Source organism: Cibotium barometz, chromosome 51 (assembly GCF_041138505.1).
Source record: "Cibotium barometz isolate CiBa-2024 chromosome 51, ASM4113850v1, whole genome shotgun sequence".
In the NCBI taxonomy this organism is placed as follows: Eukaryota; Viridiplantae; Streptophyta; class Polypodiopsida; order Cyatheales; family Cibotiaceae; genus Cibotium; species Cibotium barometz.
The window spans coordinates 4,468,460-4,492,800 of record NC_141096.1 but is presented as its reverse complement, the minus strand read 5'-3'; the positions used below and the strand labels follow the sequence as shown (position 1 = coordinate 4,492,800).

Below are 24,341 nucleotides of genomic sequence, written 5' to 3'. Positions count from 1 at the left end.
AAGGGAATCAAGCCTAGTTTCCTTTGGCGATTTCCTTAGACAATATTGAGCATAATCTTGGATAATTGATGTGTTATTAGCAAGAGTTTGATAAAACCTTCTTGTGAGATTTCTTTTGGGGATGTTTTTTTGGTTCATTAAGAGGAAGTTTTAGGATTCTCAAAAGTATAATTTTATATTCCAAAGTTGACCCAAGAAGAGGCTTAAAAATGGCATCTAGAACCCATACATGTGCATAGTTTATAGAATTTACATGCATAGTTTTGACCAAATCATTTTCTCAAATTCTAGGCCTATTCAAAGCATTTTTTGGGGAATACTTAATGACAACCTAGATTCCCCTATGCTAGATATGACACCACACCCACATGAGCTCTCCTTTACAAAATGACAAAAATAAAAGAAATAATTTTGAATTTATGGCGCAACCGTCAGCTGTGAAGACTGCCACGTGTCTTCTTACGATTGGTCCAAAAAAGTAATCGTTTCATGTCTTGGACCAGTTCACGACATGCATTGTTTTGTATCAATTCATGGCATAAAGCATTTTGGATCAGTTCATGGCATGAACCTTTTTGTACCAGTTCACGGCATGAAGCATTTACGATCAGTTTATGGTGTGAATCGTTTCTGATCATGTGTGTGTAAGATTGATACCCTATATTTCTCTTTATGCTCAGACCTTCAACCATGCATTCAAAGAAGTAAATGATACCCAGTTTTGCCTTGTATCCATTTTATGACTAATGGATACCTCCATCTTTTTATTGCCATGGAAACCAAGGTGGTACTTTGGCACTTCTAGGTAGATGTTACAGGTGTTTTAACTCCGTGTGAGAATGCTTGATTCTTCCCTCCACCAAACTGAACAATGTTTCTACTAAGTCCTATGGATTGGGGCTTGGATCAGTGTCCATTTGTTGCACCTTCTTTTTCCTTCTTTCAATGTCCTTGTCTAGCTCCTTGATCGAGGTGGTTTACAAGTATTGGTTTGGTTATATATTTCCTCCTTTCAATGTCCTTGTCTAGCTCCTTGATCAAGGTGGTCTATTGGTATTGGTTATATTTAGCCCATCTTGTTGGGTTGGCTTCTTCCTCCACACCAATGTTTGTGCACTCTTAGCATTGGTTTTTTGGACATGTATCCACATGCTCACAATGACACATAGCTAGTCTATCCTGTTGTATGAATTTTTTAGTTTCTTTTAGTCATTCCATAGCTCGGAATCACATGGAACCCTTGTACTACTTTTGGTCTCATAAACCCTTTGGCTCTCTCTCTCTCTCTTTGTGTATATGGCCATAACCTCAAACAGACATGGAGCAACACGGTGCCATGATCATTCGACAGATGTACTGTGGCCCCTCACGACCTGGAGACTATTACTTTAAAGGCCAAGGAGAAGATGCTACCACTGTATGGGTATTTCTAGATCTTCTCTCACAAAATGTGCCCTAATTTGGTAGTTCAAGTGTAAATCTATTAACCTCCTCTGCAGATGGTAAGCTTTACTTTCCATTAGTAACGAATATTATCATGTATTCCAACCATGGCATCAAGTATTTTACTCCCAAGAGGATATGTCTCGATGACCACCAGTGATAGCATCATGGGCGTCATAGAGAAGAGTTGCCCTAAACGACTTCATGACGCAACCTTTAAGTAATGTAACTTGGCTATTGTTTTCCTTCCATGTGGTTTTTTTTTTTATATACTACAGCCAGTTTCAGAGAGCATTAAAAACAACAGAGCTACACTATGCTAATCAAGTCCGTAGTTTCAGCATTTACAATGCAAGCAAGCAAAATTTCAAGGTTAAATGATCGTGACAAACACCCCCCCTCCCTTTTTAATAGCATAATGTGACAATGTCATGAAGCAATCAATGATTTACAGACGTGGTAAAACTTCCTTTTTACTTATTCAAAGTTACGCTAAGGCCAACCCATGACAGGCCAAAACTTCTGCTTCATCTCTGCCAATTGCATATTCAAATGAGTGTGCACACACAGGCCCACTGTGACTCGTTCCACTCCTTTTCTTCTCCCATTTCCCTTTCAATAATTTAGTAATGAATGCTTCGAAGAAGATACGGACATGAGAATCTGTAGACAATGTGACTGGTAACTTTTAACAACCCCTTCCACAAGTACATGGATAGTGGATACCAGCAAAACTATACAGCTCTCTCATTCCAACCAGAAGATGAAATGAGGTAGGAGTACAACCGTATGGGTCTTGAAGCAGTACAAAACATAAAATGTCTCTCACAAACATTCAGCACAATTACCAATATTGACTTCCAGTACTATACTGGATTGTATAACCATATTTCATCAGAACTACTCTTACAAGACTCCTAAAAGCTCCTATACCATCTTCCATAGCTTAATCGCTTCTCTTGACAATGTGGTTTCCACCAGTCAAAGTCTTGTACAAATAAAACAAAGCCATCAACCCACTGCAGAACAATGTCAATGTTAGAAATTGCCATCCAAAGCAAAGGACAAAATAAGCAGAAAGCATATTCAATACAAAAATCGGTGCTTCTCTCTCTCTCTCTCTCTCTCTCTCTCTCTCTCTCTCTCTCTCTCTCACGCGCGCACGCGCGCCCCACCCACAGGCCAGCCACACAAAAAAAGACATCTTGTTAGAGATGAAAAAACGAACAAGAACACATCAATCTTATCTACAGCAATAACTCCAGAGAATTTTGGGTTTCCTCCTTTTTTTTTATCAGCCTGCCCCCTCACTGACCCAGCCAATGGCCATGTGGCAAGCCTACAAGACACTCCTTAGTGCAGCCGATCAACCCTCAAGGGATCTCACAGATATAACCAGAAAATTACCACCAATCATTGACCCAAATTCAGAATTTGCACATGACATAGTGAATGAGAGAGACACAAAGAGTACCTCCCAGTTAACCCTCGGAAGGGTCCCCACCTGTGAAGGTGTATTTGCATTTTTGCTGAATGTGAACGGACTTACATATGGGCTGTTATCCAGCCCTCAAGACTCACGATTTGGTTCGTGTAGACACCACCTGGCTGCCATTGACCTGGACTGCTCTCTTGATGCTTGCGTTGTTGGAAAAGCATTTGCTCAATGCTCCACCCTTGTCATGTGCACACACATGTACATACTTATCTCAGAGGCTAACCCTAAGGAGGTAACAAGATAAGGAAGAAGAGATCAGAACAGAACCAGATTTTTGGAGCATATACTGTGGAGCATCTTGTGGAAGGACACAAGGAATATTCCTGTCGGCTGCAGCATTTATGAGATTTATTTGTCCAGGAGCTGGCCGACCAGCAGTCGGCCAGTCCATGGGGTGTTCTCAAGCCTATATAAGGCTTATGTGCTCATTGTTTCATTCATTCAACTCCTTGTTGAGTTCGGTCTAGACATAGACTAGGGTTAGGGTTTGTTTACCTTTTCCAGAAGGCAGCATATGGCTATAGAGAATTATGTACCTTTTTGTACCATATGAAATACTGAATTTCCAGCTCTCTCTCTCTCTCTCTCTCTCTCTCTCTCTCTCTCTCCCCCCCCCTCTCCCTTCTGTTTGCGTTTTTTGCATCAGCATGTTCTAGATGGTGTTTAGGGCTGAAAGAAGCATCTCAGAGCTTCCGCATGTAACTACCCTCCTGTTGTTACTATGGGTGACGGATGCATTGGAAGTTCCCAGTTTAGACACTAACTAGAGGCCAAATGTGGCCAGATGGTTAGGAGCTTATGTAGACTTGACACTTTGCCAAGTAGGATGCACGCTTGTGTGGGCTATGTGACCACGTGGGGTAGCAACCAAGGGGACATTGTTTTCGAGTTGTGAGGCCCATTTGAGGGTCAAGATGGTCTTAGATGACTGTGGAGCTGCGCAAAGTTCCAACACAACTTTGTTGTAGTCAAATATGGTCCCACTAGGATGATATGGTCGATTGGTCATTTTGGACCAAGTGATGGGTTGGGGACGTGACCGGCCTTTCTCCATGACAACCCTAGGTACTACATATAGACTTGGCAACCTTAATTCCTCATCGTGTTCATTGTGTTCAAGCACTCTTGTAAGCAAGACAAGACATGACAGCCTTAGTTCATCACATCGAGTTCATTGTGTTCAAGCACTCTTGTGCACAAGACATCCTCCGTCCAGAGTCTCTCAGTGTAGATCACCATCAAACATCCTTACCCAGGCACAAAGGGTGGACAAACCATAGTCACAAGACACGCTGGAAACGGAGGCCTAAAACGGAGAAAGGTTGTTTCAAGGGTTTAACGGTAAGTCTACCATTAAGCCAACGAATACATTTTTTTTCACTTTAAAAAGGCTTGTACTTCTCGTACCTACACAACACACACACAAAGCAAGAAATATTATTATAGCTACATTTGTCACGTGCACCCTACACTGGGATACACAGTGACACACTGGCATGATTATTAGTGCAACATTTTGTACAGAAGTAGTACATTTTTATAGGAATATTTGTCGTATGCCGTGACCCCATTGTGACCCCTCAATCCAAGGACAGTCACGCACGAGCTACATAGGTCAATCTCTGAGCCTTAAGAGGTCAGTCAAGAGTCAATCCTCTTAACCCACTTGGAGAATTCATCAGATAGTGCAAGTCAGCCCTAGAAGTAGGTATGCATCAGTAACATTGAACTTAAAGGATTGCATTGCCTAAGGGCCGACGGCCTGTCCAAGGGCTGTTCACAGCCCTGGACAGCAATATGGGCCAACCGACAGGCCTATGGAACAGTCTTACCCCAATTGGCCAGCATATACAGCAAGCCAACATCATATATGGTAAGCAAACTCCAGTAGGCCAGGTCTGAGAACACACCAACAGCAGGTCACGGACATTGGGCAGTCGGCCAACATAGAAAAGACAGCATTAATCCATGCGCAATAGTTAATGTAGCATTTAATGTTATTTTGATAGTTTTTGTCCAACATGAAACTGGCTGTAAGCCCAGCGGGGAGCAGTGACAGACTCAACCACATGTCCAAGAGATAAAGATATAGAGAGAGGAGAGAGAGAGAGAGAAGGGAATAGGAATCTTGCACAGTACACCACATCGAGCGAGGAAAAAGCCCCGCCACCTTTCAAGAATTTATTCAAGAACAATCCACGGGCACACTGGCCAGGATCAATACAATCAATGAATACAAAACAAACAGATATGCCGATGTAGGATATCCAAGTCGATGTCAATGTCGAGGCACGAGATCTCTGATGCCGAGCACACCACAAGGATGACCCACAAGTATCTCTCACCGAGCTAGTACCAAATCCAATATCCAAATCCAATGAATCCAAATCTAATGAATCCAAGTCCAAGTCCAAGTCCATGTCCAAGCTATATGTCTAAGTTCCATATTCATGTGCAAGTTCCATGCCCAAGCTCTATGTCCAAGTTCTCCATGTCTATGCTCCATATCCAAGCTCTATGTCCAAGTTCATATCGAAGTTCAACTAGTCCACGTTCCCATGAGTAATCTCCACAAATCCTCCAACCTTGTCAATGAAGAAAACCATGAAAAAGCTCTTTCTGGCAAGAAAATTGATATAAAACCGATTTTAATGGTTTTTGGGCGATAAAACCTCCAAAAAGTAATTTTTAGGGTTTTTGGGTAGTTTTAGGGCTTTTGAAATTTCTGTCTGTACATGTCTGTACACGCATCCGTATCATCCATGCATATGCCCATACAAGTCTAGGACTAACCGTACATATGAAAAGCAAGTTGGAGAAGGTGTTGATGGCGAAGAAGAAGCTCTCCATGATCATAATGATACCCACACACACTCCACGATCTCCTTCATTCTTCAATGATCTTGTTCATGGTACTACAAGAGAAGTCCAATCCTTTTTATACTTGTAAGAGACCCTGCTTTTTGCCAAAAAGCCTTCATGCTTTTGCTTTGCCTTTTTATGCTTTGCTTTTGCTCTTTTTACTTTTCTAATAAAATATTACTCAACTTTTGGTGCTTTGCTTTTTTGGCTTAAGGCCTTGCTTTTCGGCCTTAGAGCTGCTTTTTGAGAAAGCGCCTTTTAGCTTTTGGGTCCGGCTCAGTCTCCTCTTTCCAATGGTGCCCTTGGCTTGCGGTCTACCTTGTTTGACTTTTTGCTTTTTCTTGCTTTTTGACCAAGAATGGTGCTTTTTCTTAATCAAACCTTATGGACCGTGTCTCCGTGTCTTCTTCGACCTGTCTGATGTCCGGGCATGGGTTTCATCATGTGAAGTAGAGCTAGGAGGGCCAAACAGTTACACTGGCCGATAACTTGTGCTGGCCACCCAACATCATGAAGACATATAAAAGCCTGCGCTTCATTCCTCATTTAATCATTCATCATTCAACGAAGTTCAGGCGCAAATCAAGCAGCATGTCATGTGCACCCTGCACCAAGTACACAGTGACACACTGGCATGATCATCAATGCAACATTCATCCAGAAGTAGAACCTTCTTTATGATTATTTGTTGTGCGGAGTGACGCCATTGTGAGCCCTCAGTCCATGGACAATCTGGCACGGGCTACGTAGGTTAGTCTCTGACCTTTAGAGGTCAATCAGATGTCAATCCTCTTAAATGTGAACAAGCATCAAGCTCGGTATGAAAAGGAAACCCATATATGGTGGCCAGCCCAAGTGTGAAAGGGGACAAAAGGGATTTTATTGTTTATAAGGTTTTTAAACCTTTGATGGCTTAAAATATTATTATATTTATAAGCATGCGTTTTTGCTAATTGCTTTTGGCGTTTTTGAAAAGCGATCGCCTCTTTATAAAGGTGGAGGGTGGCGCATGGAAGGAGCGGGCATCTCCTTGAGGTAGTTGCCATGTGGAGTCGAGATTGCAACGCGTGGTATATACAGGAGCGGCTGCGTGTATGTATGGTACAAGCGACTACACAAGCGAGTGCATCCCCTTGGGGTGGTCACCATGTGGAGTCGGGTGCTGCTGAGCGTATGGCTACCAGGAGGCTACTAGGCGGCTACTAGGCGGGTGACCAAGGCGCTGCTGCGCACATGGGCCACAGCAAGGTGCTGCTGCGCAAGGGCCACAGGGAGGCCAAGCGGCTGCTGCACACAGGGAGGCCAGGCGGCTGTGCACAAGGGTTACAGGGCGGCTGCTGTGCACAAGGGCTTCAGGGTGCTGCTGCGCAAGCGGGCTACAGTCAGCTACGGGCGCCAGGTGGGCTGCAACCAGTCAGGGCAGCCAGGCGGGTATCAGGTGGAGGCTCTCTACGCCAGGTGGTTGCACATATGGGCACGTATGGGCTTCAGCCAGCAACGGGCGCAAGGCAAGAGACTCTCTACAGCCAGTCGGGCAGCCAAAAGGACTGCAGGTGGCCACAGAGACGCAAGGGCTGAACAGCACGCTTGACTCTCTCTCTCTCTTGGAAGGAGGTGAGCTGAAGGAGACGCCGAGAGGCTAACAGCCAAGGGGTCTCTCTCTCTCTCTCTCTCTCTCTCTCTCTCTCTCTCTCTCTTTTTTTTGAGGAAACACAGAGCTATAATACTGGGTATGAAAAAACCCCAAAGTGCCAGAGGTGGCCTACTGAGGGGGCATACAAACTGTGCAGTGGGAGGCGTGAAGCCTGTGAGCAGTCGGTGCTACATCACGGTGGATGATGTGATGTGTGCAATATGAACCACTGTGGGGGAGTGTACTCCCATCTAGCATGTCCTCCAACAATCCTGAAGAAGAGACCCGTGCGCCCCCAACGACGAATGAAGGCCTGGAGTCTGTCCTGAGCTGTCTGTGAAGGCCGACAGGAATCATCATACGTGGAACGCAGTGCACGGATAAGATCGAGCCAAATCAGGACTAGAGTATCACGTGTCGATTGCCGCGTGTGACTAAGGACATGGAGACAACGAGCTCTCCAAATGTTCCACATCGCAATCGCGGCAATCACCATAAAAACATCATCCCTCTGCCAATGCTCCATGTGCAAGGCGTCAGGAGGAATCATACTGAGGTACCCCCTCCGATACCCCGTCGCCGTAAGCATAAGCACAGCATCAGTGCCCTCACCCTCAAAGAACACATGAGGTCCCGGCCAAGGAAGGAGCCATAACACAGACCCCCAACTGAGGAAACCTGCATGCTGACCAGCTCTGCTGAGGAGAAGAGCTACTGCTCGCCAAACAGAGGAAGCCATAGGACACGACCAGAGGCAGTGGGCCTGAGACTCCTGAACCTGATGATCACAGCATATACAAATGGGATCATGGCCCATCAAGGCACCCCAAGTGCCGACAGCAAGACCAGCATGAGCAGTCAACCAAAAAAAGAGAGTGATCCGCCGAGCAATCCTCAGCCTCCAAATAGATACCCAGTACTATGCCAGGAAGGCATGAGAGAGACCTGCATGTAGCCAAGTGCCCGAACGCGTAGGTCTATGTAACTGTCGTCGAAGCAAGCAGTGCCTCCCAATCCGAACAGTATACCCGAAAAAGGAAGTATGCCTAGCGCCGGGCTCCACAGCAGGCCACTCCCATTCCCCGGGGTCCCAAGTCAGCTGCGAAAGAGGCCGACCCTCCCAGATCCATAATCGCCAACGGGCAGCCATACCAATGTGAAAAGACGGGTCCACCTCCCGTCTTTTCCTGAAAGAGCCAACAACACGGATGGGAGTCCAGTCAGCCTGACGCAGCTCCTCTAGGCAACCCAAACCATGAAACTGTAATCTGACATGGCCAAAAGCATCTGGCATGCCCATAGGGATAAAAACCATAGGCCAATAACAATGAGAGCTCCAAACAAGAAAGGGTGTACCTGCAGTACCAAACATGCATAACCATCCTGAGAGCTCAGGCATCTCATGTAAACCCCGAATGGCACGATCCCAAAGCTCTGGAATAGCTGCATCAATCTCTGCAATCCGAGGCAGAATACCCCTGCCTATGGAGAACTCCTCCCCAATAAAATCTGCCGGAAGCTGCCGCGTCTGCGACCAAGCATGCATCGAAGCAGCCGGGCCGCTATCCCAAGCCGCCCAGTCAATGTGGGTCCTCTGGCCAAGCTGGCGACCCTCAGTATCCAACACATGGGGATTCCAGATCAAGGGCTGACGCTCAATCTCTGGCAGAGAGGCAGGAGAACGTCTATGCATGCCCTGTCTCATGGAGATCCATATCTGTAAAATGGAGCGCATGAAGGGTGACAGATGAGCTGTACGCAGAGGAGAATCTAAAAAAATATAGCGTATACACGCAGCCCAAGTATGACCATCGCGGGTTCCCAACTGCGGGGTCACTGTGTGCAAAACCGATCTGAAAAGAAGCTTCCAAGTTTCATTGCCCGGAAACAAGGCGCGGACAATGAACTTGGTAAGCAAAGCACGACACTGCATCTCTGGATCAATAATGCCAAGGCCCCCCTCTGCAATGGGCCGGATAATCGTCTCCCAACGGACTCTAGCTCTAGTGTCAACAGTGCCATCACGGCCACTCCACAGGAAGTTGCGAATCAGGCGGCGAACCTGCCGCATCACTCCCGTATGAAGCATCCAGCAGGAAGCAATGTACCAAACAGATGCCAACAGTACCTGATTGGCCACAAGGACCCGCCCTGCAAGAGACAAGTGCTGGGAAGACCAGTGGCAGAGCTTTCTGCGAAGCGACTGCAAAACCGGCGCAAACTGCTGCTGGGGAGTGATATCCAGTCCCACCTGAAAACCCAGATAACGACAGGACTGACCCCGCTGCAACCATGTAAACCCCTCTGCCACACCCCAAGACGGGACATCCTCAGAGCCAACCAGCATACCATATGACTTGTGCCAGTTAATGCGAGCACCACTGGCCAAGCAATAAACATCAAGAACTGAACGCGTCACATCAAGGACAGCAATGGCATAACGGACCATGAGCAAAGTATCATCAGCATACTCCTGATCAATCAGGTCACGCTCGCCTGTAAGAGGCAAGGTGACTCCCTGTATATCTCTCTGCCGGGCATGAAGAAAGTCAGAAAGTGCCTCTCCCACAAATAAGTACAGAAAGACTGCAAGGGGGCATCCCTGTCTCACAGAGCGAGAGATGTCAAAAGATCTGCCAACAAAACCCCCAATAGTCACTGCACTGGCTGCTGATCTGTAAAGTGCAGATACTCCGGTGATCCACTGCTGCGGAAACCCCATGCGAGCAAGAGTACCCTCTAGGAAGGACCAATCCACCCTATCGAATGCTTTCTCAAAGTCAAGAAAAAGCAATGCTAGGGGAGTGCCAGTAGACTGAGCCCACTCTACCGCCTGATGGTAGCAAAAGATATTATCCAGGATACATCTATCCTGGATAAAAGCAGTCTGTGATCCATGAATGATGTCTGGAAGAAAGGGCCTCACTCGCACTGCCAGCATGGAAGCTAATATCTTATATACCGTAGGAAGGAGAGTAATGGGGCGCCACTGTCGCAGGAGCGTGCCATCCCCCCCCTTAGGTATAAGAGATATGAGCCCAGAGCAAAGAGACTGAGGCATGGTCCCAGAATCATAAATCTCCTGAAGCCCTCTCAGCAAGGGCCCTGAAACTGCATCCCAATGAGTAATGAAGAACTGTCTAGAGAGGCCATCATCCCCCAGACAAGAAGCAGGGTCTAGAGCCTCTACCGCCTCGCGTAACTCCTGGACTGTGAACAAAGAGCAAAGGGAACGAGCCATGTCCGCAGTGACTGAACGTCGCGTGTGGGACCATACAGTAGCTCTGGCCGCCTGAATGTCATCTGTCAACGGATCAGCACTGAATAGATCAGCATAATAGACTGTAGCAATCTCCAGGACTCTATCTGGGTGAGTCTGTAAATGCCCATGGTCATCCAAAACTGCACGATCTCTCTCTCTCTCTCTCTCTCTCTCTCTCTCTTCGCAAGCAGGTTTTGTTTACGAGATTAGGATGCGGAGGATCAAGCTACATATGCACAGGATGATGTTCTTGGAAGAGATGTGTTGTTGCTCTTCATCTTGGACTTATGTGTATTCAGGGATTGCTTGACACGTCCTCTATCTTTCTCTCTCTAGGTTTTTGGCACCGTGATTGGATGGTGCATATGTGGGTTTATCTGTCATGGAAACAGGACATTGGTTTTCAAGAGGAAACAGGACTTTGGTATCGAGGAAACAGGCCTATGGTTTATGGATACAGGTCTATGGTTTATCGGATACAGGTCTTTGGTTTCATATGGAGAACATGTCTTTGGATTCATGTGAACAGGTTATAGTTTTCTCAAGGTTACATGCAAGCTCTGACTATAGGAAGGACATGTGGTTTGGTACAGCCCTACTGCTGTTTGGAAAAGGGTTTGTGGGACTCCATGATAGAGATGGAGAAGACCTTTTTAAGCAGGGAGGTGTCGTACAGGTGTGCCTTCTCTATGGAATGCCTTGCTGTGATAACGAGAGTTCTTATTTGGAAGTCCTAGGTGAAAGCTTCGAGAGATCCTATTGGTAAAGGATTCGACAATCTATCTCCTTCTAGCCCATCGATGATGTATTGTAGTATGTAGTATCATGTATGTACGCATGTTGGCGGTCGCCCATGCCATGAGTTTTTGGCCTATCCTTTTGTAGCAATTTTGTACTCTAATGGCATGATGACATTATGTTCATGGTTCTACTATTTTGTAACTTCTTGTCTACAATTTTTAAGTTTAGGAAGTATTTTTTTTTAAATGTACTAATATCGTACCGTACCTCAAAAAATTTTAAGGTACCAATTAGTACCGTATTTTATCGTATCGTACCTTTCGTACTAACTAACCATGGGGACGAGTTTGTCCACCACCTTAAGCAACGGTTTCTACCGCCCCACTATTGGGACCCAATATAGTGTCATCTTCTACATTCTCGTTCTCTTCTCTCTCTCTTCTCTCTAAAGTTGATGCTAAAGATTCTCACCACATAAAGGTATAAAAAAGGCCCTGTTGTGCGGTATCATGATCAAGCTCAGTGCATGTAACATTAATATCAGAGCATCAAGTTGGTAACCCAACTCGCATAAAGAAGTGAGAGCATCCGGTGGATGTTTAAACTGCGGTCCCAAAAAAACACCCAGGTCTCCACCATGTCGGGAGGGTCATCACATCAAAAAGAAAGCCAACAAGAAGAGATGGAGGCACAAAGCTTCCAAACAGAAAGAACGCTTCCACCAAGCACAGAAGAGCTCCTGAGAATAATGATGGAGCAAATAAATTCTCTAAAGATGCGGCTTGCCGCCGAAAAAGAGAAGCCCAAAGAAGGCATCTCAGATCTGGCACAGGTCCTTCTACATATGGAGGAACAAAGAAGAAAAGATAAAGACCAGCGTGAAGAACAAAGACGAAAAGATGAAGAAGCAAAAAGAAAAGTAGATGAAGACAAAGAACTGAGACATGCGAAGGCGTCAGAATACGCAGCGGAGATGATGACCAGATCTGGGAACACGAGCAAAAACGCATGCAGAAAAAACAGCACAAGAGAGAGAGAGAAGTAGGCGTGTAACTCTGCTCTGAAATACACAAGAAAATCCCGGTGTTGGTACACAAGTGGTATGGGGCTGGGGGCCTATTTATATGCCCCCAGATGAGCAGTCGGCCTGCTGAAAAAGGCTCCACGACTGCATCATCAGTCGGCCAGCACCATGCAGCCAGTCGGCCAGCACTGAGGGTCCACGATTGCATCAAGTACAGTCGGCCAGCTCCAGTACACACATCTGATGTAGTCGGCCAGCAAATGGATCCTCCAGCCGCCTCAGGGCTGCCTCCCAAGCCACAGAAAAAATGAAAAAAATAAGGGAAAAATACGGGGAGTGAGGAAAAATGATAAAACAGCTCATAAGGACGGGCACACCCACAACCAAGGCCCTGGTGTGTAAAACTAGACAGGAGATGACTTCTAACACCCTCTCTCAGCTCCTGGCTGTAAAACCAACCACAGGGAGCTGGGGTGCCGCCTGAGCAAAGCCTGAGAGAGCGACTTCGTGAAGAGGTCCAACGTACTGTCCTCCGTCGAACAGAACTCTAGCAAGATGTCATCAGCAACGATCTGTTCACGAACAAAGTGCCTCTAGATGACCATGGGTTCCTCCAGTGGAAGCCCAAACCTGCAATGCAACCTCTGCATCCTCACCACCTCACAAGCAGCATCACAAGCAGCCCGGTACTCTGCCTCTGTCCGCGACAAGACAAAAGATGACTGCCTCTTGCTGCTCCGAAAAACTGCTCCTGAGCCTGAAGTAGATCTCCTCGTGTCCGGATCTCCTCCCCAAACCGAGTCACTCCAACCGTGGAGTCGGACTCCATCCAATAATCCCCCTCCTGTGTATAAGAGTCCATGATCCTTCGCATGCCGCAGAAACCACAGGAAACGCAATCCTGTCTCACAAAGAGTCATCTGCAACCATGAGCTCACCTGCCTCATCAAGAAGCTCCCGTCCAATCTGGTGTCCATCAACCAGATCAATGAACCATACAGCTTCTGAGTCAAAGAGGCATCACACAGCCCAAAAGGATCAACACCTGTGACGGTGCAAAAACAAGTCCTGGAAACCTGATGAAACCTGTCAACCACCCCCTCTGAATCCGGAACCACTAAGCCTGGAGAAACCACCTCCTTCTGTAAATAATCACCTGCCACCTGCCTGGCTTTCCGAAAGGTCCTCGTGGAAAGAACATCCTTATCTACTGGAGGTTCTTTGTCCCGAACACGACGAGACATCAGAGCATAAGTGACCTGTTCAGTTTCCTCTGACTGACGAACACAAGAACCACCATCATCAGTACTGGAGAGTTCCTGCCAACTGCTGCCATCTACTGGTAAGCTATCCACCATCTGGTCCCGGAAAGCCTGTACCTGCAGCGTATCCACACTTGAGTGGCCATGACCAGACTGCCACTCATCACAACCCTGAGGACCTGGGAGAGAGAGTGCTGAAAGCTTGTAAACTCCATTCTCCACTCCACCTTCCCAAACCACTCAGCCTGTTGCTTTGTCCCGGAGAGCAACAAAATGCTCATCAAACTCCACCCGTACGCCAGTCTTGCAAACCTGATGCACTGACAACAAATGAAAACCAAGTGTCGGAACATACAACACCTGGGAGGAATGCTTCCCCCTTCTGCCATCAGGGACTATCTCCATCCTGCCCTCACTGTGAACTGGGATAGTGGATGTATCCCCAGTAAGAATATGACCAGAAAGCCTGTAGAGATCCTGTAAACCGGAACGGGAAGGAGTCATGTGCCTGGAAGCACCACTATCGAGAATCCACTCTCGAGTATCCGTTGCGGAGAGTCCTCCAATCTCCTCCCTACCTGAAGAAAATGAAGCATCGGTGTCCATCACCTCCAGGTGCACAAAAGCCGGAGTCTTCATGATTGCTACTGAGGAATCTTCACCCTTCTCGATCTTCCGCTTGGGACACTGCCTCCAATAGTGGCCTTTCTCACCACAATCATTACAGGTCCTCTCTGCCTTCAGTTTCTCGCGGTCAGCGTCGGACTTCTTCTCAGAAGACTTCTTCGATGAAGCCTTCCCTTTGCCCGATTTACGGCCTTTCGACCGTTGGCCAGTTAAGGCCTCCGAACCTCCACCCTGAGGGGGTTTCGTGAATCGTTCCTCCTGGTCCAGGACCATGGGCACAAGCTCCTCCCACGTGATGGTACTGAGCCTGCCACTGGTAATCAAAGACGAGTAAAATGCTGAGTACGAAGAGGGCAAGTGCGACAGCAACGTTATGGCCATGTCCTCTCACAATATCTCCTTCCCAGCCTGAAGAACTTCTTGCTGAAGAGCCAGCAGCTTGTTAATATGCTCCCGCATCGTCGACGACTTTGCAGGGCTCATAACCCGCATCTGTACTTCCAAGGAAATCCTCTTCATGGACGATACCCTGTTGTAAAGTGAGGCTAAATGCTACCATATACCTCTGGCCAGCGTCATATGCTTTACATGATTGATTACCTGCGGTGTGCAGTTGAGAAAGATAAACAAACGGACCCTGGCGTTGACACGATCCCACATCTGTGTCTGAGCCTCCCGGTCCTTTCTGATCGACGGTAAGTCCCCTTCCTCTACTTCCGACTGTGGAACACCAACAACGACGAAATCAGTGAGGTCGTAAGACTCCAGAACAGATTCCATCATAACCTTCCATATGCCGTAGTTACTCCCGTCCAACTGACGGTCCACCGGGAACGTGGGGAGTGTCGGGATCTTCACATGTCTCTCGGCCATCTCAAACAGATCTGCCATTGCGGGGATGTACTCTGAAAAGGGTGGGTGGCTGGGAACAAAGAAGAACTAATACCTGCAAGTGGCTGTCCAGCAAATCAGCCCGCCGTCCTCTTGCTTCTCCTCTTCCCGAACAGTCCAAAACAGTCCACCAATCAGCCACACAACAGTCCCCCTCTTGCTCACACAAATCCCAAGAACTATCTAGAGCCTAGGCTCTGATACCATGTAAGACGCAGCGGAGATGATGACCGGATCTGGGAACACAAGAGCAAAAACGCATGCAAAAAAACAGCACAAGAGAGAGAGAGAAGTAGGCGTGTAACTCTGCTCTGATATACACAAGAAAATCCCGGTGTTGGTACACAAGTGGTATGGGGCTAGGGGCCTATTTATATGCCCCCAGATGAGCAGTCGGCCTGCTAAAAAGGCTCCACGACTGCATCATCAGTCGGCCAGCACCATGCAGCCAGTCGGCCAGCACTAAGGGTCCACGACTGCATCAAGTACAGTCGGCCAGCTCCAGTACACACATCTGATGTAGTTGGCCAGCAAATGGATCCTCCAACCGCCTCAGGGCTGCCTCCCAAGCCACAGAAAAAATGGGAAAAATAGGGGAAAAATGCGGGGAGTGAGAAAAAATGATAAAACACCTCATAAGGGCGGGCACACCCACAACAAAGGCCCTGATGTGTAAAACTAGACAGGAGATGACTTCTAACAGAAGGAACAAAGGGATAGGGAAGCCACACGCAAATATGAGGAAGACCAACGCCACAGAGAACCGAGAGTTCCAGCAAAGACTCAATTGGGAGGTTGTGCAAATCCAGAATCAACAAAACGATGGCACAGATTTTGGCGAGTCTCCCTCATCAGGCTCCGAATTCCTCGTCCTCCATCGCCCCTACCACCACTATCATACAAACCTCTCCAAATTTTAGGAAGTATGATGGTAAGTGTGATCATGCTGTGGTTCCTCAATTTGAAGCACATTTTCCTTTAGCTAAAATCACAAATCCACAAGACAAAGTCCATGTGGCAGGACCCCAACTCATTGGGGAAGTCGTTACTTGGTGGCAGCATTGGTCACAACTTCACACAGACCCCATCACAGGCCAATTCTGGTTTTCATTGGAACACCTTCGTGGCTAGCCTCAAAGCCCGTTTTCTTCCACCACAGTACATGACCATGTCAGAATATGCAGCGGAAATGATATCCAAACTTGTGTAGACAAGAGCAAGTAGACTGCAGAAAATAATCAGCACAAGAAACACAGAGAGATGTGTGTAAACTCTTCTCTATACACAAGATCCCGGAGATAACTGAATGAGAAAGTGGAGGAGGATGGGGGGCAATATATACAAGCCCATGAGGGCAGTCGGCCAGCTCTAAAAGAGGCCCACGACTGGACAAAACCCACGACTGCTGAAAAACAGCAGTCGGCCAGCATCTGGTGCCCCACGTCTGCACAGAACAAGTCGGCCAGCACTCAGACAGCCCACGACTGCTACAGATGCAGTCGGCCAGCTTCAGAGTGCTCCTGGCATCAACTGGCAGCCCTCCAGCCACTAGGAAAAAATGGGAAAAATAGGGAAAAAATACGGGGAGTGTGGAAAAATGATATACGGGCGGGCACACCCACAACAGAGGCCCTGGTGTATACAAATAGACAGGAGATGACTTCTAACACCCCCTCTCAGCTCCTGGCTGTGTAACCAACCCCAGGGAGCTGGAGTGCCGCCTGAGCGTAGCCTGAGGTAGAGACTTCGTGAAGAGGTCCGCCGCATTGTCCTCCGTCGAACAATAAAGTAGCAAGATGTCACCCGCCAAGATCTTCTCACGAACAAAGTGATACTGTATCTCTATATGCTTGGTCCGGGCATGGAAAACCGGGTTCCGAGCAATAGCTATACAACTCTGGTTATCACACTGGATGACTGTGGGCTCCCTCTGTGGAAACCCCATCTCGCCAAGCAACCTCCGCAGCCATACAACCTCACAAGCAGCACCACAAGCAGCCCGATACTCTGCCTCTGTCGAAGAAAGGGCAATAGTTGGCTACTTCTTGCTGCTCCAAGAAACCGCTCCTGAGCCGAGGGTAAAAGTGTATCCTGAAGTAGATCTCCTCGTGTCTGGATCTCCTCCCCAATCTGAGTCACTCCAACCTTGGAGCTTGACTCCATTCCCTCCTGTGTAAAAGAGTCCCAGATCCTTCGTACTCTGCAGATACCGCAAGATCCGCAATCCTGCGTCCCAATGAGTCTTCAATGGCGTCTGCATAAAAGAGCTCAACAGCCCCACGGAGAAGCTCAAGTCCAATCTGGTGTTCAGCAACCAGATCAATGAACCAACCAGCTTCCGGTACTGCGAGGCATCAACTGGCTCACAAGGATCTGTAACGGTTAACTTTGTGTTCGGGTCCATCGGCGAAGTAATAGGCTTGCAGTTCTCCATCCCAAAGGCCTCAAGCAACTCATGAACATACCGCTGCTGAGAGACGAAAAACCCCCTCTGGGTCTGCCAGATCTCCAATCCCAAGAAGAAGTGGAGTAAGCCTAAGTCGGTCATCTCAAACTCCTTTGACAAGGCAGCCTTCGTCACTCCAATGTGCTCCACATGACCGCCGGTGAGAATGAGATCATCCACATAAAGGATGATGAGTGTGACCATGCCGCGTTCCCGAAAGAGATACAGGTTTGGATCTGCAACCGATCTCTGGAATCCAGTCCGAATAAAGAAGGAATCAATCTTCTGATTCCAAGCCCGCGGAGCCTGCTTAAGACCATACAAGGCCTTACGTAACCTGTAAACCATCCCTTCCGATCCTGGAACAATGAAGCCTGGAGGCTGCTCAACGTACACCTCCTCCTGCAGGTCACCATTAAGGAACGCCGATTTTACATCCATCTGGTACACGGGCCACCTCTGAGAAGAAGCAAGGGCAAGAACGGTCCGAATCGTGGTCATCCGCGCTGTCGGTGCAAAGGTATCCTCGTAGTCGATGCCTGGCCGCTGAGCATAACCCTTAGCCACGAGCCTGGCTTTGTGTTTGTCCACCGACCCATCAGCCGCGTACTTGGTCTTAAAGACCCATTTGACACCAATGACTGACCGCTTCAACGGCCTCGGTACCAACTCCCAAGTGTTGTTCTTCTCGATGGCGTCAAGTTCCACCTTCTCGATGGCGTCAAGTTCCACCTGCATGGCTTCCCTCCAAGTATCCTGTGAAAGGGCTTCCTTTACGGAAGTGGGCTCTTTATCCCGCATGATACGAGACATAAGAGCATAGTTCACCTGAAGAAGCTCCGCCGTGTTGCTTTTATCTCGAACTCGATGTGATCTTCGAGGGCCGTCCTCTGTGGTCCACTCGGAGGGTAGCTCCGTGACACCTGACTCCCGAAGGGTGTCCATCAACCACCTAGGTACTCGAACAGATCGTGGAGCCTCCTGTGATCGCGGGGGCTCAACTCCAGCTGCGGGCTCAACCTCCTGTGATGACTGAGGTGGATCAACTGGAGTGGTAGACTGGGAATCATCATCAGACTCTGGATCTCCAAGAAGTGGCGGCTCCTCGACAGTGGATGCTGGAACATGCTCGTCAAAGACCACATCCCGGCTGACAACAATCTCGTTCCTCTCTGGATCATACAACCTGTATCCCTTGGAAAGAGAGTTATATCCCACAAATACCAGCTTGCGGGACTTGGAGTCAAGCTTCCCCCTCTGCTTCTTCGGAATATGTACATACGCGTCACTCCCAAAGACACGGAAGTGCGAGACATCGGGTTTCCTGCCAAAATATGCCTCAAATGGAGTCATATGGGGTACAGAAGTCGTCGGAGAGCGGTTAATGGTATGGACAGCTGTCGCCACAGCCTCACCCCAAAGTGGACGAGGAAGATCTCGATGCTCCAGCATGGTCCTCGCCATCTCCACCACAGTCCTGTTCTTACGTTCAACAACTCCATTCTCCAAAGGCGATCCGGTATTGGCCAATTCCCTCTTGATGCCATGATCTGCACAAAACCGAAAGAATACAGTCGAGGAGAATTCCCCTCCTTTGTCAGCCCTGAGAGTCTTGACCTGAAATCCAGACTCTTTCTCCACCATCACGTGCCAATCCTTGAACCGAGCAAAAGCCTGGTCCTTCTGTGAAAGAAAGTAGACCCACGTGAATCTGGTACAATCATCAACAAGCAGCATGAAGTAGAGAGATCCTCCCAAGGATGGTATCTGCTGTGGTCCACACAAGTCAGTGTGAATCAACTCCAAAGGTTTCAAAGCCCGCCTGGAAGCCTGCTTCGGAAAAGATTCCCTGTGCTGCTTACCACGTATGCAAGAACTGCAGCGTCCTTGCCTACTACCAACATCTGGCAAGCCAACCACCATCTGGTCCCGGAAGGCGCGCCGCAAAGCATCCACATTTAAGTGGCCAAAACGAAAGTGCCACAAGTCTCCGACCTGAGAGCCTGTCAGTGAGGAGAGTGCAGAGAGTTTGTAGATACCGTTCTCCACACCGCCTTCCCAAACAACTTTTCCTGTCTCACGGTCCCTTAGAGCAACTGAATGCTCCTCAAATTCCACCCGAAAGCCAGTCTTGCATACCTCATGCACTGACAAAAGATGAAAGCCCAGAGCAGGGACATAAAGAACACGGGAAGCATGCTTGCCCCCCTTGCCGTCGGGAATGATCTCCATCCGGCCCTCACTATGAATCGGAATAGTGGAGTTATCACCAATAAAGATACGACCTGACTGCCGCTTCAGATCCAGGAAGAAGTCACGGGATGGAGTCATGTGCCTGGAAGCACCACTGTCGAGAATCCATTCCCGAGTATCCTTTGCGGTGAAGCCAACTGCCTCCTCGCTCGAAGACGATGAATCATCGGAGTCCACCATCTCCAAGTGCACAAATGCCGGAGTCTTCGCAGCTGAGGCTGAGGACTCAGCACTCTTCCCTGTCCGCTTAGGGCACTTCCTCCAATAGTGGCCTTTCTCGCCACAATCATTACAAGATCTTTCCGCCTTCAGCTTCTCTCGTTCTGGATCAGGCTTCTTCTCGGAAGACTTATCTGGTGAAGCCTTCCCTTTGCCCTTGTTGGTATTACGGCCTTTCGACCGTTGGCCAGTTAAGGCCTCCGAACCTCCGCCGTGAGGAGGGTTCGTGAAACGTTCCTCCTGGTCCAAGACCATTGGCACAAGCTCCTCCCAAGTAATGGTGCTGAGCCTGCCACTCGTGATCAACGAGGAATAGAAAGCGGAATACTGACCAGGCAAGTGAGAAAGTAACGTGATGGCCATATCTTCGGACGATCTCTCTTTCCCAGCTTGAAGGACTTCCTGCTGAAGGGCCTGCAGCTTGTTAATGTGTTCCCGCATCGTCGAAGACTTTGCAGGGTTCATAACCCGCATCTGCACTTCCAAGGATATCCGCTTCATGGGTGACACCCTGTTGTACAAAGAAGCCAAGTGCTCCCATATGCCTCTCGCCAGCGTCATGTGCTTCACATGGTTGATCACCTGTGGTGTGCAATTGAGGAATATAAATGACCGGACCCTGGCGTTGACACGGTCCCACATTTGTGCCTGTGCCTCTCGGTCCTTCCTCGTCGATAAAACCTCCCCTTCCTCAGCTTCCGGCCTTGGCACCCCTTTGATAATAAAATCAGTAAGATCATATGACTCCAGAACTGACTCCATCATGACCTTCCAGATGCCATAATTGGACCCGTCCAACTGCCGATCCACTGGGAACGTGGGAAGAGTCGGAATCTTCACGTGCTTCTCTGCCATCTCGAGTAAATCCGCCATCTCGGAGAGTAACCTGAAAGGGTGGGTGGGTGGGAAAAATCTGAAAATCAGAATATATGCAAGTGGCTGTCCAGCCCCTCTGCCCGCCTTCCTCTTGCACCTTCACTTCCCGTTCAGCCCGAAACAGTCCACCGATCAGCAACCTGTTGCTCCCCCTCTTGCTCAAAAAAACGCCCAAGATCTGCTAGAGCCTAGGGCTCTGATACCATGTCAAAATATGCAGCGGAAATGATATCCAAACTTGTGTAGACAAGAGCAAGTAGACTGCAGAAAATAATCAGCACAAGAAACACAGAGAGATGGGTGTAAACTCTTCTCTATACACAAGATCCCGGAGATAACTGAATGAGAAAGTGGAGGAGGATGGGGGGCAATATATACAAGCCCATGAGGGCAGTCGGCCAGCTCTAAAAGAGGCCCACGACTGGACAAAACCCACGACTGCTGAAAAACAGCAGTCGGCCAGCATCTGGTGCCCCACGTCTGCACAGAACAAGTCGGCCAGCACTCAGACAGCCCACGACTGCTACAGATGCAGTCGGCCAGCTTCAGAGTGCTCCTGGCATCAACTGGCAGCCCTCCAGCCACTAGGAAAAAATGGGAAAAATAGGGAAAAAATACGGGGAGTGTGGAAAAATGATATACAGGCGGGCACACCCACAACAGAGGCCCTGGTGTATACAAATAGACAGGAGATGACTTCTAACAGACCAATCTTGAGGATGAGTTTTACAAACTCACTCAGGGTGGTTCCCCTGTTTTGACCTATTCCAACAAAGTCATTACCATGGCCCAACAGTTGGGCATATCAGAAGAAGATAAGCTCAGGCAGTTTATCTGAGGTTTAGACAATACCATTAGGTATCTAGTGAGGAATTTTGACCTTAGACTTATGCACGGGCACTGACTCTAGCTCAAAATCACAAGCTGACACTAAACGGAGGTAAGCTCAAGCAGGTACACTCTACCCCAAAGCCCCAACAACAATCAACCCAACAATCTGTTAGTAGTCATCTCTTGTCTATACACTATGTCAGGGCCTCTGTTGTGGGTGTGCCCGCCCATATTTGCTGTCTTTTTATTTTTCCTCACTCTCCATATTTTTTCCCTATTTTTCTAGAGCTGTGTATGGGCTGTCGGCTACCCCCAGATGGCTGACCGACTATATCTGTGATGCCTAACTGATCTGGTGCTGCCCGACCTTTTTTCAGTGCTGGCCCACTGCTTCTTTTCTGGCGACTGGATATTTGGTCTTAGACCAGGAAGAGTGATTCACGAACCCTCCACAGGGCGGAGGTTCTGAGGCCTTGACTGGCCAACAGTCGAAGGCCGTAATAACAACAAGGGCAAAGGTAAGTCTTCATCGGAGAAGTCTTCTAAGAAGAAGCCCGGTTCAAACCGAGAGAAACTGAAGGAAGAGAGGACCTATAATGATTGTGGCGAGAAAGGCCACTATTGGAGGAAGTGTCCCAAGCGGACTGGGAAGAGTGCTGATTCTTCAGCTTCAGCTGCAAAGACTCCAACCTTTGTGCACTTGGAGATGTTGGACACCGTTGCTTCATCTTCTTCAAGCGAGGAGGCAATTGGCTTCACCGCCAAGGATACTCGGGAATGGATTCGTGATAGTGGTGCTTCCAAGTACATGACTCCTGTCAGAATATGCAGCGGAAATGATATCCAAACTTGGGTAGACAAGAGCAAGTAGACTGCAGAAAATAATCAGCACAAGAAACACTGAGAGATGTGTGTAAACTCTTCTCTATACACAAGATCCCGAAGAAAACTGAATGAGAAAGTGGAGGAGGATGGGGGGGAATATATACAAGCCCAAGAGGGCAGTCGGCCAGCCCTGGAAGAGGCCCACGACTCATGAAATGTCCACGACTGCTGAAAAACAGCAGTCGGCCAGCATCTGGTCCCCACGTCTGCTCAGATCAGGTCGGCCAGCACACAAATAGCCCACGACTGCTCCAGATGCAGTCGGCCAGCCTCAGTGTGGTCCTGGCATCACCTGGCAGCCCTCCAGCCACTAGGAAAAAAATGGGAAAAATAGGGAAAAAATACGGGGAGTGTGGAAAAATGATATACGGGCGGGCACACCCACAACAGAGGCCCTGGTGTATACAAATAGACAGGAGATGACTTCTAACACCCCCTCTCAGCTCCTGGCTGTGTAACCAACCCCAGGGAGCTGGAGTGCCGCCTGAGCGTAGCCTGAGGTAGAGACTTCGTGAAGAGGTCCGCCGCATTGTCCTCCGTCGAACAATAAAGTAGCAAGATGTCACCAGCCAAGATCTTCTCACGAACAAAGTGATACTGTATCTCTATATGCTTGGTCCGGGCATGGAAAACCGGGTTCCGAGCAATAGCTATACAACTCTGGTTATCACACTGGATGACTGTGGGCTCCCTCTGTGGAAACCCCATCTCGCCAAGCAGCCTCCGCAGCCATACAACCTCACAAGCAGCACCACAAGCAGCCCGATACTCTGCCTCTGTCGAAGAAAGGGCAATAGTCGGCTGCTTCTTGCTGCTCCAAGAAACCGCTCCTGAGCCGAGGGTAAAAGTGTATCCTGAAGTAGATCTCCTCGTGTCTGGATCTCCTCCCCAATCTGAGTCACTCCAACCTTGGAGCTTGACTCCATTCCCTCCTGTGTAAAAGAGTCCCAGATCCTTCGTACTCTGCAGATACCGCAAGATCCGCAATCCTGCGTCCCAATGAGTCTTCAATGGCGTCTGCATAAAAGAGCTCAACAGCCATACGGAGAAGCTCAAGTCCAATCTGGTGTTCAGCAACCAGATCAATGAACCAACCAGCTTCCGGTACTGCGAGGCATCAACTGGCTCACTAGGATCTGTAACGGTTAACTTTGTGTTCGGGTCCATCGGCGAAGTAATAGGCTTGCAGTTCTCCATCCCAAAGGCCTCAAGCAACTCATGAACATACCGCTGCTGAGAGACGAAAAACCCCCTCTGGGTCTGCCAGATCTCCAATCCCAAGAAGAAGTGGAGTAAGCCTAAGTCGGTCATCTCAAACTCCTTTGACAAGGCAGCCTTCGTCACTCCAATGTGCTCCACATGACCGCCGGTGAGAATGAGATCATCCACATAAAGGATGATGAGTGTGACCATGCCGCGTTCCCGAAAGAGATACAGGTTCGGATCTGCAACCGATCTCTGGAATCCAGTCCGAATAAAGAAGGAATCAATCTTCTGATTCCAAGCCCGCGGAGCCTGCTTAAGACCATACAAGGCCTTACGTAACCTGTAAACCATCCCTTCCGATCCTGGAACAATGAAGCCTGGA

General features: G+C 48.4%; 1 protein-coding gene across 1 annotated transcript in view; it reads right to left on the bottom strand.

The window, feature by feature from the left end:
- Positions 1 to 2,109: 2,109 nt before the first annotated feature.
- The window catches only part of LOC147609232 (protein FATTY ACID EXPORT 6-like), a 33,178-nt gene continuing 10,946 nt past the window's right edge, over positions 2,110 to 24,341 (bottom strand). The window contains exon 3 of the mRNA XM_086787885.1: positions 2,110 to 2,462. Within this exon, the coding sequence (XP_086644011.1) occupies positions 2,390 to 2,462 (73 nt within the window). The 3' untranslated portion in view covers positions 2,110 to 2,389. The remainder of the gene's footprint in view (positions 2,463 to 24,341) is intronic.